Raw genomic sequence first — 17,664 nt, forward strand, 5'->3', positions numbered from 1 at the left:
GATCCTTTAGTAGTTCTTCTAAAGCTATCCATCGCATGACACGACCTTCCTCGGCAGACAGAATTTGCCCAGTTGTCGTCGGATTGTAGATTAATTGTTTAAATATCCATTTTAAAAGCCCTCTCACCAACGTTAGCTTCATTTTTGTTAGAATTTAAGTTCAAGCTCAACTACATCTGCTGAGGAAGACAAAGCGTGAAATGATCAAAAGCTCCAGTACAGCTACTAATTGCCCTTGTGGAGAGATTGTTTTAAAAACTGGTGAGACTTTAAACCAGGGGTCTGCAAATAAGGCTGGCATCGGGCAAATGTTTTTCAAGCCGTTATATGGCGGGCCAGAATAAAGTCAAATTATTTCAAATCTTGTGAATGTATGTAGGTTGTAAGATCGATTCCAACTTACTGCAGATAATTTTTTTCTCCCACTTTTGAACATGCTCTCAATAAAGCTGCAGTGATGTGTGCGCGTTCCAGCGTTTGATCCGCATTCATAAACCTATGGACACTTATTTTAATTTCCCTGAGAAAATTCAGAGGAATCCGATCACGTTTAGTGACGGCTTTTTCAGAGGTGTGTCAAGCAAGCCAGAGACTCTTTTGAATGTCCTTCAGAACTCTTCAAAGTAAAAGCTCTTAATAAACTCGACATGAAGCATCGCTGCAAAAGACGTTCTTGCGCTTTTATTTTCATATCACTTAAGAGGAAGTGATTGTGAGAGTAACTGTAGCTGTCATTTTTTTTGATATTTCAGCACCACCCGCTATCAATTTATTTTTTTTCCTGCTATCAAAGCAGATATTATTGCTGGCGGGCTGCCTATTGCCGACCACTGCTTTAAACCAATCTCCTACTTTTAAAAATATTTGGGTGTTTTTTTGGGTGGAAAAACAATGAGCTGTACAGCTAAATAGACAAAAAAATATCCATACACACGCTTTTACCTTGTAGGCCTGAAACAATCTCCACAACATCTTCATACACCATCAGGGTAGCAGCTCTTTCGGGTAGCAGGTCCAGGCTGATGGATGAAAATACTGGAACACAAATAAAACCACACAAGTATACACACTCCATTAACTGGCTGAATAAATTCACAATCAGATAAGAAGCAAACTGCAACCTACCTGGCCACTTTACTGATCACTTTCGGACATAACAAGTCATTAAACCATCTTTATACATTTTTAATAGTCCTGCTTTCCTCCTGTCTGTTGTACAAGACACAAGTCTGACACAGCAAACTGCAATTCTTTCCTCTTTCCTTCCTTCCTTTCACTCCTCCATTGTTCAGAGCTGGTAAGCGTGATAATCCAATTGGCCGCCATTCCGTTGGCTCATAATACCCTTCTCTCCCCAGTCCAGCTCCCTGCCACAACACACACACACACACACAGTACTGCAGCCTCTTGGGAGGTATTTTGTGTGCGAGTGTGTGTTAGTGAAAGGGAAGCTTAAGCAGCCCCCTTGCTGGGTTTTGGCATCTATTGTAATAAATTAGTAATGGAGCACTCCACTCATCATTTGCTCACACACCTGGCACAAACTCACACTATTTCCATTTCACACTAACAGACACATTTAACTGATCAATAACCTGCAAGCCAACACTCTGTGTTAGTCCTAAAATCTTAATTAAATTCAATGGGGCTTTATTGACATGGGAAAAAATACATAAACACCACACACACACACAAACAAATACACACACCTACCAGGTAATCTAGAGGGACTCCAGGGCACAGAGTTTGGCACATATCCCTGTTTGGTTGCGGTGACGACCAACGGTGTCCCAAGGCGGTAGGGGAAGCGCAGGTAGGTGTTGCCATCAGCTGATGAGGTTTCTGTGGTTACAGAAGTGTGGTTGGCGAAGAGCTGTATGGCGGCTCCTCCCAGGGGCTGGTGAGTGCTGGCATCGCTCAGGTGAACCTTCAGAGTCACCTCTGTGAACAAACAAGAGTGTTTACTGAGTCGGGTATATATATACCTGAGTGTTGGTGTGAAGAGACTGCAGGAAACTCAACCATAACAGGGCGTGATATACAGACACAAACACAGTGGTGTTATAATTACAGCTGTGTGAAAGACAGTCAATCTCTTTAACTGGGGTTTGTTTCAGTGCCAGGCCCTTTGCCTCCAATCCACAGAGATGGCGTTCCACATGCATTGCAAAGACACAGCCTTCTGACCATTTCCTGGACTTCTGCCAATGGCACTTCCCCTCTAAAACAATGGACCATTTCCCTCTCTGAAATAAGCCATGGACCAGACGGGAAAAACAACTGTAAAAAAAAGTACACACTGTTGATTGAAGAGAGGCTCACACTAACGGTGCCTACAGGCTGGAGGACAACAACAGTCGTACAAGGTCATTGCATGACACAAGGTGCGAGATGGGTCTGATGAAATATTGGTCGTATCCTGTTTCAGACTGATTTCTATTTATAGGATAGTAAACTGAATATATTTGTGTTTTGGACTGTTGGTCGAACAATGCATTCAGTTCATCACCAGGGGCTGCCAGCATTTTTCACTGTTTGCTGACATTTTTAAGACAAAGTGATTAATCGAGAAAATTATCAGAAGATTATTTCATAATGAAAATAATCATTAGATATAGCCCTATAGAAAAAACATGCAAAAAGAGACATGTCATCCACTCGCGACGTCCATCTGTGCTAGGGATGGATGTCGCTACTCAATACCTTTACAGTATTTACCAAAACAGCCCAGTGTCGAGTAGAATCAAAAAGTCTCCAGTCAAACCAGTACTGCAATCAATACTTTTTGTGACCAGATCGCGGCAAAAAATTACTGTTTGTATGGTTTTGTTTGCAGCCAAACACACAAGCAACAAACTGACAGAAAGAGAAGAGCACGCCTTTTTTTCCCTTAAGTGCCTGCACCATAAACTGTATATAAAAAAAAAAAAGGCCTGCACGCGCCAAGTCTATGAATGATTTTAACAACCACCTTCAGCTGCGGTCTCGGGCATGTTCGCCACTGTTGCAAGTTTATCGCCACAAGCTTGGCTTTCGGTTGGTTTCATCTTCTGGTATCATTTAACACTTCTCTGTACATTTTTATTTGCTATTCACATCACTTGTCACTGATTGATCGCTGCATTCCATCACATCAATTAAACGCTTTTGTGGCGCAGCAGAGATCAGCTGATTTTACTTACGGAGCCTCCGTCTGCAGCTGCTTCAGGTGTAGCTGGTTTGAACGGCTGGACGTGCAGCCTCTCTTTACTTTGTTTGTGAGTCTTTAGTGTAGTTAAGAGACTTGGTTAAACAGACTCTTTACTCATTTTATACTTGTTACGGTGGTTTTTGGAGGAGGTTTGCGACTCACCGATAAAGGAAAAGCACTCGGGAGATCTTTCAATTCAGTTTATTGATTGAAAGTTAACAAAATAATTTTCCGTTGCTTACTTTCAACACACGAATCAGAAATATACCTTTAATTTGTTTCCCACAACTTATTTGGTCACTAAACTATTTTACTCTCCTCTCTCATTCAAATATTAAAAAAACTCCCAAGCTGTAGTCTTTCTCCTTATGGGCTAATACTACCAGTGAGGATGACCTAATAGAGAGTCTAAGTCCCTCCCCTTCCAGTAGACCACCATGGGAACTTATTTCGGAAAAATATTGTACGGTAGTCAATGGCAAGGGACAACAAATATTTTGATCCCATTTGAATTGTGCCCTGAATTAGACATATATTTCTCAATTTAAAATAGCAATTTCTGGTAAAACTGTTGAGGTACAAGACTGTGAAAATACATAACTGCAAAGACCACAAACCCAAAAGTCGCGTATGTGACATTGTAACTGTTTCTATCAGTGACTGAAGCTAATGTTACTGAAGCCAACGTCAAAAAACTTACATGAGAAGATGATGGGATAAAGGACCAGGAGTCGTTGGATTAAACACATGAGGTGAGATATATTTTTGCGTGGAACATAGCTATCTAGCTAGACTGCTAATAGCTAGTTATCTAGCTATTAGCAATCAAGCAATGAACGTTAGCTAGCATTACCGCGCTAACATGTTGGTGACGTACATTGTGCGAGACGAGAGATGTAGTTCACTGAACGGTTTTCAATCAAAACTAAATGTAACTTTACTATTTTATGACAAACTGCAACTTTCTTGACTTGCAAAATTTATTTTTAAATTGACTAACGTGTAATTCAGGGCTCAATTCCAACGGGACAAAAAGATAAGTTGCTCTCACCATTGGTAGCCATAGGTGGCATTTTATGCAAGGTAGCGAATGAAGTACTCTATTGGTATCGGGATAACTTTAAGGGTACTGGTTTTGGTACTGGTATCGTAAAATTTTAAATGATACCCAACCCAAGTACAATATTTGCCTGATTTGTGTCAGTGGCAGAAATACCTCAAATTGTACTAAAGTACAGAACTGGAGTAAATGTAACTTCAAACAATGTATTGAGACACACACACACACCTAACTATGTGCTACTCTGCAGAGAGCCAGCTGAAACACTGTGAGGTTCATTTTATAACAAACGAAAGGTCGGTTTCGGCTTTACATCCCAAAGGTATGATAAAAACAAACTTGGTACAAAAACACTATAATTAAATATCAACATAATCGCACGGCTTTCTCACTCTGTCTTTGCACACACAAAAACGTAAACCACGTTTGATCATTGGCTGCTGGCTGAACCATGGTGACCTTTCAATTAAGGCTGAAAGGTTCACTCCCTCTCCTCTTCCCTGACCTAAACAAGCCCACCTCCCCCAGTACCGACTGCAAATGAATTTTGTAGTAACTCGTTCTTGTAACCCCACCCTCTCCGTGACACACACACACACACGCTAACACATATATAACCCCTGGCTAGACAAATCCCCCTCCCCCCTACACTCAGGGATCCTGCGGTCACAGAGGAACCACTGACAAATCTGGTAAGAGTTCAGCCTGAGTGCAGGCTGGCTCCCCCTAAAAGCAGAGCACTGCACCAAATGATACCTCTGCATGGGTGGAAGTTATGTGGTGCTTTGTGGGCGATGAGGTTTGGCAGAGCAATGTGTTAATCTCAAACCAAACACATCATTACTCCGAGAGGTCTGGTGTTAAGATCTGCTCTGTGGCTGCTTTCTGACCCTTCACTTCACCCCCCTGTATTACATTTGCACCGTCACAACAGAGGATTGGAAAACAAAAAGAAGACTAGGTTTCCCATTGACAGAAACTCTCTATTGCGTTAAGATTTGGTGGAGATCATGACCTCACTTCCTGCCCCACTCCCAGTGATATGTTGTAAGGAGTACCAGCTGTGCTCACTTTAAAAGTGACTCCCCTGGGAGACTCCAGACTGACAGATGCAACAGTCCCCTCCCGATCCTCATCTAATAAATCACTTCTGTTGTGGCATCATTGTTAAACAAGCTAGGAGTCTCATCTCTGCTCCAACACACAGGAGAGAAGACGATATGCCTGAAGAATGACCAAACACCTTAATTCTGCAGCTAAACCAGTACCTCTATAACTGCTCCTCACTGTATTGACTCCTCATCTGTGTGTATTAGGTACCATATGAGGGATAAAGGCATCAAAGAGTTTTGCTTGACCAACGCTGCAATCTCAGACCAATTATCCCAGGCAACAGCAGCCAAAGCAGCAGGGTGGTTGTGTGTGTTTGTATTAGAGTACAAAGAGATAAACCCAATACAGGAAGACAGAATCACTGTGTGTAGGTTTTTCAGCCCACTACAGCTTGAGTTAACGCATGTTTTGTGTTTTCATCAGAAGTTACAAGGAGGCAAAGCATTTCTGCACCATAAAAGTGAAGTGTGACAAACTGGAAATGCATGGTATGGCTGGCCTCCATTGGGTGTGTGAAGGGGGTTTGGTGTTCTTCCAGACAGGAGGGAGAAACAGATGCTTTCTGCACACGAGTGGAAAGCTTGCTTACACACAACATCCAGTAGCCTATAACAGTCGCAGTGCTGACTGCTCGTTAGACTAAGTAGCTATCACAAGTTACTGGAGTTTGACGTGATGTCAGTGAAAAAAAAACAAAAAACATTTGTTTATAATGAAGAAACAAACACAAAGTGCGTTTCCATTCACCTGTTTTTATGTGCATTTTTAATTTGCCCACAAAAAAACCTTAAGTTTGGCTGAGGTAGAAACGTTGGTGTATCAATAAAAGCAAAATATGACTACGTGCACTACATACAAACTTAGTGAATAGATCATAACTAGGGCTGCAACTAACAATTATTTTCATTGTTGATAAATTTTTTGGTTGTTTAGTCTTAAAGGGTCAAAATGTTCACAAATTTCAATCAGTGTTTCCCAAAGATGACGTCTTCAAATGTCTTGTTTTGTCCACAACCTAAATATATTCAGTTTACAGTCATATAGGAGTAAATAAACCTGAATATATTCATATTTAAGAAGCTGGAATGAGAGGGGAAAACATCTTAATTACTTGAACAGATTAATCAATTAATTGTCACAGCTCCAATTAGGGCTGCAACTAATAATTATTTACATTTAGATTAATCCGTCAATTATTTTCAAAATTTATAATTTAGTCTATAAAATATCAAAACATGCTCATCACAATTTGCCAGAGCACAAAGTCCCGTCTTCTAATTGCTTCTTTTGACAAACAGTCCAAAACCCAGACTTTTCATTTACTATCATAAATGACAAAGAAAAGCAGCAAATCCTTACATTTAGGAAGATGAAGCCAGCAAATGTTTGATAGTTTTCCTTTAAAAAATGACTGAAATGATGAATCGCTTATCAAAATAGTTGATAATTATTTTTTTTCCATAATCAACTAATCGTTGCAGCTCTATCCAAATTGTCTAAAGGCTACATGAAGCATGTGACTTAAACGTGACTGTATCCTTTCTCAATTCTAATACATGAAAAACATAAATGCCATATTTCCATTGCGTTTTGGTCACGGTTTTCTACCTCATCACCTCGAAACGCCCCCTAAATAATTAAAGGCACTGGACTGGTGAAAATACCCAATAATGAAATTTGTTTGGTTTCAAAGTCTTCAACAAACCACAATAATACTGTACGTAAGACAGCAACGAAAACAGGGGCAACACAAATGACTTCTTTCACCATCTCAAGCAGAAGCACATGGCTGAGCAAGAGAGGAGCCAGAAATCATGTGACAAGAGTGCAAGAGCTCTTGTCACAGAGTTTTTAAATTGCTGAAACTTGCAAGTTGTTTAAATAATGAAAATGTATAGTAAAATGTTTTTTGGTGGTATTTTATCATATATTTACAACAAAAAGAAAACGATGTACTGTAAGGATCTGAGTCTCCAACAGACTGTTGTTTGTGTTTCTGGATGTAATAACTTCAACCACAGCAAAAGAAAACACACAGACTGAAGCCATTTGTTTACTATTCAGACAAACAACAAACATCTGATTCTCAGTGTGGTGAATGTGCTAAAAAAAAAGGGAAAATAAAAGAAAGAGAACTTTTAAATATGTTATAGAAACAAAATGAGGCACACACTAAAAAGTTAATGAGATAAAGTATGAATCACCAACAGGGACAAGGGGGAAAGAATGGCGTGTCACAACATGCAACATGTGGAAACGCAAGAGGCAAATCAAAGCATGGTTTAAAAAATAAATAAAAGCAGACACACTCGTATTTGTTGAACTAAAGCTCTGCATTTATAAATAAAGACTTCCAAATTGGTGTTCAGCCTGCTATTTTCTCTCATCTGGATTAACAGTAAGATTAGATAGCGATGGTCAATCCCATTAACTCAGCAGGGGACCCAGCAATTGGGTTACATCATCATGTGTCCGCTTTAAGTCTGGAGAGCAAATGGACTCTTCATCTTACTCCAGTAAATATTCCAATCTGCATACTGTACTTCATACCATTACTGGTTCTGCTCTTTGGCTCTCCCTTAATACTATCCTTTCTCATGTTCTCTGTTAGCACTCACACCAGTATCTCGTGATCGACATCAAGCTTGGCTAACTGGTGACAATGTGATGTGATTGGTCTACTTCCTGGCAGCCCTTGTCCAGCTCCAGCGAATGTTTGTCTACTGGAGATGCAATGCCATGCCTGTTATGGGCAGCAGTAATATGAGTGAGATCTATAGCTACGGAAAGATTGTCTGTCTGGCTCCACTCATCCTTGTTGTCTGCTGGACAGACCAGAAGAAGTCCTCAGTATCGACCTGAACACACTCACCCGGGAGACAACTGAAGGTCAACCTGAGGCAAAGTGAACACCAGTGAAAGAGCGTGAGAAAGAAAGGAGAAAACAGAGCGCAGAAAGAGACCAGGACAACTTCAAAGCACCACAATCTTGTGAATTATCATCGCAATTATACCTTGTTCTTTACGACAGCTTGTGAATATTTTCATGACGCAGATAATAGGCTACCTGGCGCAAAGCCTTAAAGCAGAACTACTTCAAACACCCCTGAACTAATCTGAATATCAGGAACTAACTTGAAAATTGAGAAAAATCAGTGTTTCATTTTCAGTCCCTGACTGATTTACAGAAATATTTACTGGATGTTTACATTCATACGTCTACTGTAAACACAGCGGTAGTGAGGACCAAGGTAGGCCAGCCAAAAACATAACCCGTGTGCGCGCGCGTGCTTATGCATATAAGTGAGAGATAAAGGTGATGGATAAAACAGATGTGGCTCCACTTCAGAAGTTACTTTGACAGTAGTGAGCTTTGAAGTAGGTGACTGAAGGAGATGCCAACAGATTACTGAAATTCATGCTGGCTTTTGAAACTTTGCATGTGCATGTGTAAAGATGAGTTGAAATCATTTGGTTGATTAATCAGTTATCAATCAACAGAAAATTAATCTGCAAACATTAAATTACTTTTAAAGCAAAAAAATGCAAAGAACACAATCGTGCCCACTTTTTTAATTGTAAACATAGCTGTTTTTATGATAATAAATTGACTAGTTTGAGGTTTAGGACTGTGAGTTGGACAAAATAAACAATCTGAATATGTCAACTTAGGCTCTGGGTAATTGTGACAAGCATTTTCCAGTATTTTCTAACATTTTACTGACTCATTACTTGATTAATCAAGAAGATAATCTGGATATCAATGGACGTCAATGGAGTTGGGCCGTGGGACACCTGAACCAGGTGGTCTCCCTCTTCCCACACAGACACATAACTTACAAAGAAAGTGTTTCCTGAAATGTTCCAACTAGAAATGACAAATCACAGCAGCTGCTACCTTTCTGGACAATATGAGGGCATGTTTTCAGTCACTACCACTAACAAAGAATTAGACACAGATATGACTACGTCAGGTTTAAAAACAGTTGGTATAAAAATGTTATTTAGGGGAATAAAACCAGGCTGGATAGCAACCATTTTCGGATAAGTTTTCGTGCTCTCTTACTGCAGCTAACTTGCTAACGTTAGCCAAGTTTAGGTCACATCAGTATCGTAGCAGGCTAGCGGCACCATTGGCTACCAAAATAGCCAGCTAACTCGCCTTTTTTTGGCAAAGCGAGCCGATAAAAATGTTTAAAACACTTTTACCTTCCGTGGCGGTGTCCTCCGGTATTGTTTTGGTGGTAGCTTTGGGGATAAGGTATCCCAAAAGGCAGAGCACAATCGCAGCGGTTCTTCTCCGGTCCACAGCCCGCATCATTGCAGATGTGTGTCTCAACGCAAACGGTTAAAAAAAAAAAAAAGTAGGAACCAAATCTTTTGCTTTTACAAACTCAGTGACCGGCCACATCTGCGTACACTTGGTTTGTTCCACAAAGGAGGCGATACTCCATGTTTAGCAGCATCAACAATCCGAGGTTTTCTCCTGTAAAGCCGTGTTTCTCCTGTCCCGTTGTGCATCCCCAGCCCCTTTTGCCGCTCGGTCGCTTTTTTCATCGACGGGCCAGGGTCAGAGAGAAAGACTGCCTCATTCCTCTGAGCCACATGCCCCAGAACAGCACCAACAGGCGGCTTCTTCCACAAGCAGCACCGCTAACATCTGTGGACCTCCGGCGCCACCTGCCAGCCAAACAATGGAAAAGTTTCTTCCTGCTTTTTAATTGCTGTTTTGTCAAAAATCAAATTCACTGCACAAAACTCTTAAACACAAAATGCCATTCTATTAATTTTACACTAAAATATGGAGTCCCAATACTGACAAATTGTAATAAAGGCTATCAGACAAGTCCAAACTATAACCACATACATAGATTAGTGAAATTAAAATGACACATATAAAGCTTTATAATAAGCTTTTTGTTTCCTTAACCACCAGACAGTTGATCAAATAAATTAAAAAGTATTAAGATAAGATAAGATAAGAAAACCTTTATTTGTCCCACAGTGGGGAAATTGCGGTATTATTTCTTCTTTTATTTTTTCCCACTCCATTGTAATTGTTTAACTACTAATATTGTTTATTGAAGTATTCAGTTATAGTTTTACTTGTGTAATAACCTTTTATTAAACTTTGGCAGTTAAAAATATGACTGAAATAAACATATCAATATATTATATTGTTAGTTAAATTATTAAATTTAAGTGGAAAGAAGAAAAATAAAGCTTCTGTTGGTTAGGAAAAAAAACACATGTACAACTAATAGCCTACTAAAACTTACATTCTTTACTTTTACTCTTCTTATTGATTTATTCAGCTATAAATTTTATTTTTGAATAGTAATTTTATGAAGGTGGTGCACAGATTGGTCTGCCTGGTCATGCAGTCTCGAGTGACTGCTCTATCAACCAGTAGCTGGTGCTTTGCTCCCCTGATATTACTGCCCATTCCCTTCTGGGCCCTGTCCATGTATTGAGCCACGTGCCTACTCATCTTAGCGGCTATGATGCCTGACAGGAGCTTCCATGTTGTGCAGAGGCAGGTTATTGGCCGGTAGTTGGATGGGATTGTTCCCTTTTGGGGATCCTTCATGATCAGGACTGTCTGTCCTTGAGTTAACCATTCAGTTAGTTTCTTCAGCCAGTAGGTGTGGATCATGTCAGGGCCTGGTGCTGTCCAGCTCTTCATACCTGCCACTCTTTCTTGGATGTATGCCGTTGTAATGGTTTCTGGATCTTGTTCTGGGAGATTACTGTGATCTGTTCTTAGATCCACTAGCCACTGAGCATTGGTGTTGTGGGATGCCTCTTTTCCCATATGTTCCAGTACTGTTCAGTCTTAGCCCTGGGTGGATCTGATCTTGTGTTATTACCCTGCCACTGAGAGTACACTTTGGATGGTTCGGTGGAGAACATCCGTTTTATTCTCCTGGCTTCTGCTTCTCCCTTGTATCTCTTTAGGCGGGTAGCCAGAGCAGTAAGTCTTTGTTTGGCAGTCTCCAGAGCCTCAGGTATCGACAGCTTGTTGTATTTCTTAGGTAGCCCTTTCCTTGTACCTTTCTGTAGCTCTGACAGCTCACTAACCTCTCTTCATGTTGCTTTGATCTTGGCCTCTAGCCTTGTCCTCCATGGGGGGTAATGTTCTTTGTGGCTTGTGGTGTTCATCTTATAGTCAAGCATCTCTAGGATCACTGTTGCTGTGGCGTACATCAGCTCATTTGTCTCGGTTATGTAGGGATAGTATGTAGTGCTGTATTCATATCTTCTAGCAGACTTTCAGAGGGTACTTTGTCACTTAGCCTTGGCAATCTTGGTCGTTGTACTTGGGGGTCGCCCTTATGTCGAGTGATTCTGTGCCGTAAGGGCTTGTTGTTATCAGGGCTTGGGACACAATCTCTGAGTGTGGGGATGATAATGATAACATCTCCCTGCTGACCTGTCGTCCTGGCTCCCCCTTGCCGTATTTGTCATACTTCGTCAATCTCTAGTTGTGATAGCAGTTGCCGTTTGCATTCGTTAGAACACTGAGCTGGGAGTTGTTTCTTTGTCAGTGTTGATGATGGGTTTCGAAGCATCCATATATCCCATAGTCTCTGCATATAACCTCTCTCACTTGTATAGTAGCATTGCATCAGATCCATATTTTCTGCTCTAGTCCATGATTCTAATCATTGTTGCATTTAAAACGCCTACAATGGTCATTTCCTCAAAGATTATAGCAATGAGGAAAAAAATTGCAACTTACAGTTTTTAAAATGATGTACAGTTCTTAAACCATTTAAAATTTTAATTTAATTAATTAACAATACTACAATACAGTAGATACATAGTCTGCTTTATGTTATATTAAAGCCTTCACAACAAAACCTCCAAAACTTATAAAATTCCCATCAGCCACTGCCTTATTGCACTGGTTTGTTGGTAATATGATGTTAGCAAAACTCCTTCATTTTTACTATTTTTACATCAAAGTCTACAATTTTGGTGACATTTTGTAGTTTGGGATTTTGCTTCCTTATTCTCATCATGTCAACTAAAATTATGATCTTGGAAACTCTTATGATGAAGACTGCACTGAACAATTCAACAACACTGCAGAACATCAAAACAAGTTAATGCCATGAACTAAGCTGGGATTTCCCTTATTCATAAATTTCCTTACAGTGTGCATTTCTTGGCATGTGTAAAAGGTTTATTTATAGATGAGATAATTTCTTAACTGCAACACAGGTTAGACGGCTTAACATCTTGATTCAAAAGCTGGGAAAGTTATCCTCTGTACAAAGTGATTTGTTTTAGATTTATATCTCTCTATATATAATCTTCTATATAATCACTATGCTCATATAGATAGCATTTAATGATGACTAACTTAAGGTAAAAAAAATCAAGTGAATCATTTACTTTTTTTAATACTTTTTTTATACTTATTGTAGGAGCCATTTCAATGTTTATGTCCAGGTTTGGCCATTAGGTGGCACTAGGGTTATGGCATAGTGATTGGGGCTTATGTACTTAGGCTAGCTGTAATCAAGGACAGGTGTTGCTAGAGGGAAAAGGGCAAACTAGTTTTTGACCGCCACGCCACGCGACGCGACGGAGGCTGTGGTTGAATGCATGTTAAGTGACTGTTGGTGAAGATGGAATATTGTTCTGTTATGGAAAAAAGGAAATCCTTGTGTAAATCCAATAAACATCTCTCACAACAGAGAAGAAAAGATAACTTTAAGCTTTGTTGTGTCATTGCTCAATCAAGCCAAAGCGACCACGGTAAGCGCGTCAACTATAGCCCACTTTAACCCTCTGCATAACCCTCGGCTGTTTTAAGCTTAGCGGTTACACAAAGTCAAAAACTACCTTTTATGAAGCGGGAAGATCGTCGCGTGTGGAGTTAGATGTTCACCGTTAAAGACATGCGGAGTGGCCACTGGAAAGGGGACATCTGAAAGCTGCTCATCGAGTCATCGTGTATCTGCCCGGCTGTGTTACACATCGGAACCCGGCGAGAGGACAGGCTGAAACGGAGTCAGCGGGGAGATTACCCGCTTAGCCCAGCATCGGTGATATGACGCGGCGGTGCTCAGCCAGCCCGGAACCAATCTACTCAACTGTTTGAGGACAACGATAAACTTCTTTCATCATTCACCAATGTGAGGACATCGTGAGACGGTTCTTCATCTACAAGGCGCCCCACGTGAGGTATGTTGTAGCGCTACAAAGTAATTGAATGGCCATTCATAAGTTGTGTGCACACTAACATACTTACCCGGGCGTAAAAAATCCAATGCATTGGTGAAGAAAGAACTGAACAGTAACTTTGTAGTTGAAAACAAATTACATTGACTATTGATTGTTATTGTTGTGACGTTCAAGTGCGCTATGAGTTTACTTGAAAAAGACGCGTCAGCTGCTGAGGCTGTTGCGCAATCAGCTGAATGTAACAGTAAAGCAGATGGTTCGGGTGTGTTAAAAGAGAAAGAAAAACGTGTTGTAACATTAACTGCAAAAGCATTTGAACAAAAGCTGGAAAGACTGCAAAATGGTAGGAAGGCTAAATTAAATAAGGCTTCTAAGCTAAGGGAAAAAATCAAAGAGCTTATGCAAATAGGTGATAAAGAAGGTGTACAATGTACAATGGGTGCTCTTGTTGAATTGTGCGATGATGTAAAATGTGTTCATGATTACTTGCTGGTGATATTACCTGAGGGTGAAAGGGAAAAACATGATATTTGGTTTAAAGCAAAAATGATCTGCAATGATGAAATTCTGTCTGAGGTAAACCGCTGGTTAAATGCTATTCAATTAAAAAAAAGGTAACAAAGGTGATGAATGTGGGGATGAAAAAGGTTCTCAAAAAGGTAAAAGGGATGAGCAGGATAATGATGATATCAGGCCAGAGGACAGTGTCTCAAATGTTCCTAGCAAGCAAGTAAGCAGGAGGAGTTCTCGTAGTGGAAAATCTACTAACTCTGCAAGAATAAAGGAAGAGGCAGAAAGAGCTGCACTGCTTGCTCAGGCTGCATCTTTAAAGGAACGGCATGCATTGGAGGAACAGGAGCAACAACTAAAAAGGAGAAGAGAGCAACTTGAGCTGGAAGCTATGCTAGCTGCCTCCAATGCCAAATTGGAAGTGCTGGCCTCTGCCCCTGACATCAGCACCACATCTAATGGAATGAGTTCTTACATGAGTAAAAGCAAAAGAACAGCAAATGTTACTGAGCTCAATCCTATGGCAAAGGAATACAGGCCTGTAAACCACCACCAAGCACAGCAGGGCCAGGATTGGGCATTGCCAATTGGCAATTCACAACCTACAGCTAGGCTAACTCAGCAGGCTAGTCAACAAAGCCAGGCTGGGCTAAACCAAAGGACCGGTTCTCAAATGGACGATCATCATATTTTACCACCACAACCTTTAGGACCCCACTCATTCAATGCTCAGCCAGTAGAGGAACAGCAGCGGGGGAACATCTGTTCCATAATGGAAAGGCAAACCGAAATAACTACTGCATTGGCCCAACAGCAACGCTTCATGTTATTGCCGGCAAGAGAGATTCCCTTATTTGATGGCAATCCTCTTCAATATATTTCATTTATGCGAGCATTTGAGCAGGTAGTGGAGGATAAGGTCAGTCAAAGTGATTGTTTATATTACCTGGAACAATTCACGAGAGGACAGCCACGGGAGCTGGTACGAAGCTGTCAGCACATGGCAGCTGATCTAGGTTATGTTAAAGCAAAGGAGCTGCTTAAACAACACTTTGGCAACGAGTATAAGGTCGCCTCTGCATATATGGAAAAGGTTTTTGCGTGGCCGCCTATAAGGGCAGAAGATGTCAATGCACTGCAGGCCTACTCACTTTTTCTGCGCTCATGCTGTAATGTCATGGAGAACATACAATATATGCAGGAGTTAGACATGACAAGCAACATGAGAACAGTCATGTCTAAGCTCCCGTTCAAGCTGAGGGAGCAATGGAGGTCAGTGGCACATAACATAATGCATACATCTGACCGTAGAGCTCTGTTCAAAGATTTGGTGGAATTCATTGAGAAACATGTCCGTATTCTGTCAGACCCTTTGTTTGGTGATATTCGGGACTCAGCACCAGGAACAGGTGGTGCTAAGGTCGACAGGCTGAAGTCGCAGCCAGGCTCAAGATTTAAAGGAAATAGTTTTGCCACCACCATTGCCCCTGTACATTCAGCAAGAGACTTAGGAGAGAGAAAGGCTGTCTTGCCAGAAAATGGTTCTACTATTAGATCAATTTGCGTGTGTTGTTCGCAAAGTCACTCTTTGGAGGAATGTCTACAGTTCAAAAGGAAGAAGCACCAGGATAAAATAATCTTTCTAAAGGAGAAAGAGCTTTGCTTTGGCTGTTTATGTGCTGGGCACATGAGTCGCAATTGTGGAAAGCGTGCGACCTGTGGGATTTGCGGTCAAGCACATCCTAGTGTGCTTCATGTTGACAGGAGAGACAAAGCCAATGCATACACAGAGCGATCTAAGGATCTTGTGAGACCTAACACCACAGCATCTAAAGAAGCCTGTAGTCGTGTAGGGGTCGGAAGTGATCGCTGCCTCCTTTCCATCTTGCCAGTCCAAGTCAAATCCATCCAAGGAGGCAGAGTAATACAAACCTATGCATTTCTGGACCCCGGCAGTTCAGCCACTTTCTGTTCGGAACATCTCATGCAAAGGCTTGGGTTGTCTGGTAAACAAACACATTTTCTGTTACAAACCATGGGACAGGAAAGGGTCATGCCGGCAAATTTATTGTTTGACTTGGAGGTGTCTAGTATGGATAGTAATGTCTTCTATAAGCTACCAGAAGTCCTCACGCAGAAGAAAATGCCTGTAAGTGCAGACAGTATTGTCTCTGAAGGAGAGTTGGCAAAATGGTCATATTTGGCAAAAGTACAGATTCCCAGCTTAGAGGCTAAGGTTGACCTATTAATTGGAAGCAATGCTCCGAGGATATTGGAACCTTGGGAGGTCATAAATAGCCAAGGGGGAGGACCATACGCAATCAAGACGGTATTGGGGTGGGTCCTTAATGGCCCTTTGCAGTCTAATGACAGCAGTTTGGAGACAGAGGCTCCTTCAGTAGTCGTTAACAGGATTTCCGTGAGACGATTGGAAGAAATGCTACATAGCCAGTACAATCATGATTTTAACGAAAGAGCTACAGAGGACAAAGGCCCTTCAGTAGAAGACATCAAGTTCATGGAAATTATGGAAAATTCTGCAACACTGGACGATGGTCATTACAGTTTGAAGCTGCCCTTTAAAAAGAACAATGTATCTCTGCCCAACAACTTCACTGTAGTAAAGCAAAGGTTGCTCGGGCTGAAAAGGAGGTTCCTTAATAACAAACAGTTTTATGAGGAATACAAAATGAACCTCAACAGGGTGATCAGTCTGGGCTACGCAGAGCAAGTTTCAGAACAGCAGTTGGATCACAGTAGTGGTAGGGTGTGGTATCTTCCGCACCATGGTGTATATCACCCCAAGAAGAGGAGTCTGCGGGTGGTGTTTGACTGTGGTGCGACCTTTAAGGGAACATCTGTGAATCAGCAGCTCTTGCAAGGTCCCAATTTGACCAGTACATTGCTTGGTGTCCTGCTCAGGTTTAGGCTGGAACCTGTAGCAGTTATGGGCGACATACAGGCAATGTTCCATCAGGTCAGAGTTGCAAAGGAGGATAGAGACTTCCTGCGCTTTGTATGGTGGCCTGAGGGAGATCTCAGCAAGGAAGTAGCTGAGTTTCGTATGACTGTCCATCTGTTCGGTGCTGTGTCCTCCCTGAGTTGTGCTAGCTTTGCTCTGAGAAAAACAGCAGCTGATAATCTGAATTTCCAGCTGAAGTTCTGCAAACAGTAAAGGAGAACTTTTATGTGGATGATTGTCTGAAGAGCATGCCCTCTGAAGAAGAAGCTGCCTTTATGGTCAAAAATTTAATTACTCTCTGTCAGGCAGGAGGATTTACTCTGATGAAATGGATTAGTAACAGTCGCACCACACTGCAGACTATTCCAGAGGAATACAGAGCTAAAGATCTGACTGAACTGAATCTGGATAGAGACCAACTTCCTCTTGAGAGAGCTCTTGGCTTGCAATGGTGCATTGAGAGTGATTCATTCAAGTTCAAAATGGAGATCCAGCAGAGGCCAGTCACCAGGAGAGGAATGTTGTCAGTGGCTAGTTCGGTGTACGATCCTCTTGGCTTTGTCGCACCTGTGGTGTTGCCTGCCAAAATCATGCTACAAGAACTTTGCAGAAGAAATTATGGATGGGATGAGA

General features: G+C 41.3%; 1 protein-coding gene across 1 annotated transcript in view; it reads right to left on the bottom strand.

The window, feature by feature from the left end:
* Positions 1 to 9,966, bottom strand: part of fam171a1 (family with sequence similarity 171 member A1) — a 29,642-nt gene extending 19,676 nt beyond the window's left edge. The window contains exons 1-3 of the mRNA XM_038711491.1: positions 9,573 to 9,966; positions 1,714 to 1,941; positions 943 to 1,035 (exon numbers count right to left, since the gene is read on the bottom strand). Coding sequence (XP_038567419.1) covers positions 943 to 1,035; positions 1,714 to 1,941; positions 9,573 to 9,684 — 433 coding nt within the window. The 5' untranslated portion in view covers positions 9,685 to 9,966. The remainder of the gene's footprint in view (positions 1 to 942; positions 1,036 to 1,713; positions 1,942 to 9,572) is intronic.
* Positions 9,967 to 17,664: the final 7,698 nt, after the last annotated feature.

This window comes from Micropterus salmoides, unplaced genomic scaffold (genome assembly GCF_014851395.1).
Source record: "Micropterus salmoides isolate LMB-PRFRI ecotype aquatic unplaced genomic scaffold, ASM1485139v1 Ms_hic_scaffold_11, whole genome shotgun sequence".
Lineage (NCBI taxonomy): Eukaryota > Metazoa > Chordata > Actinopteri > Centrarchiformes > Centrarchidae > Micropterus > Micropterus salmoides.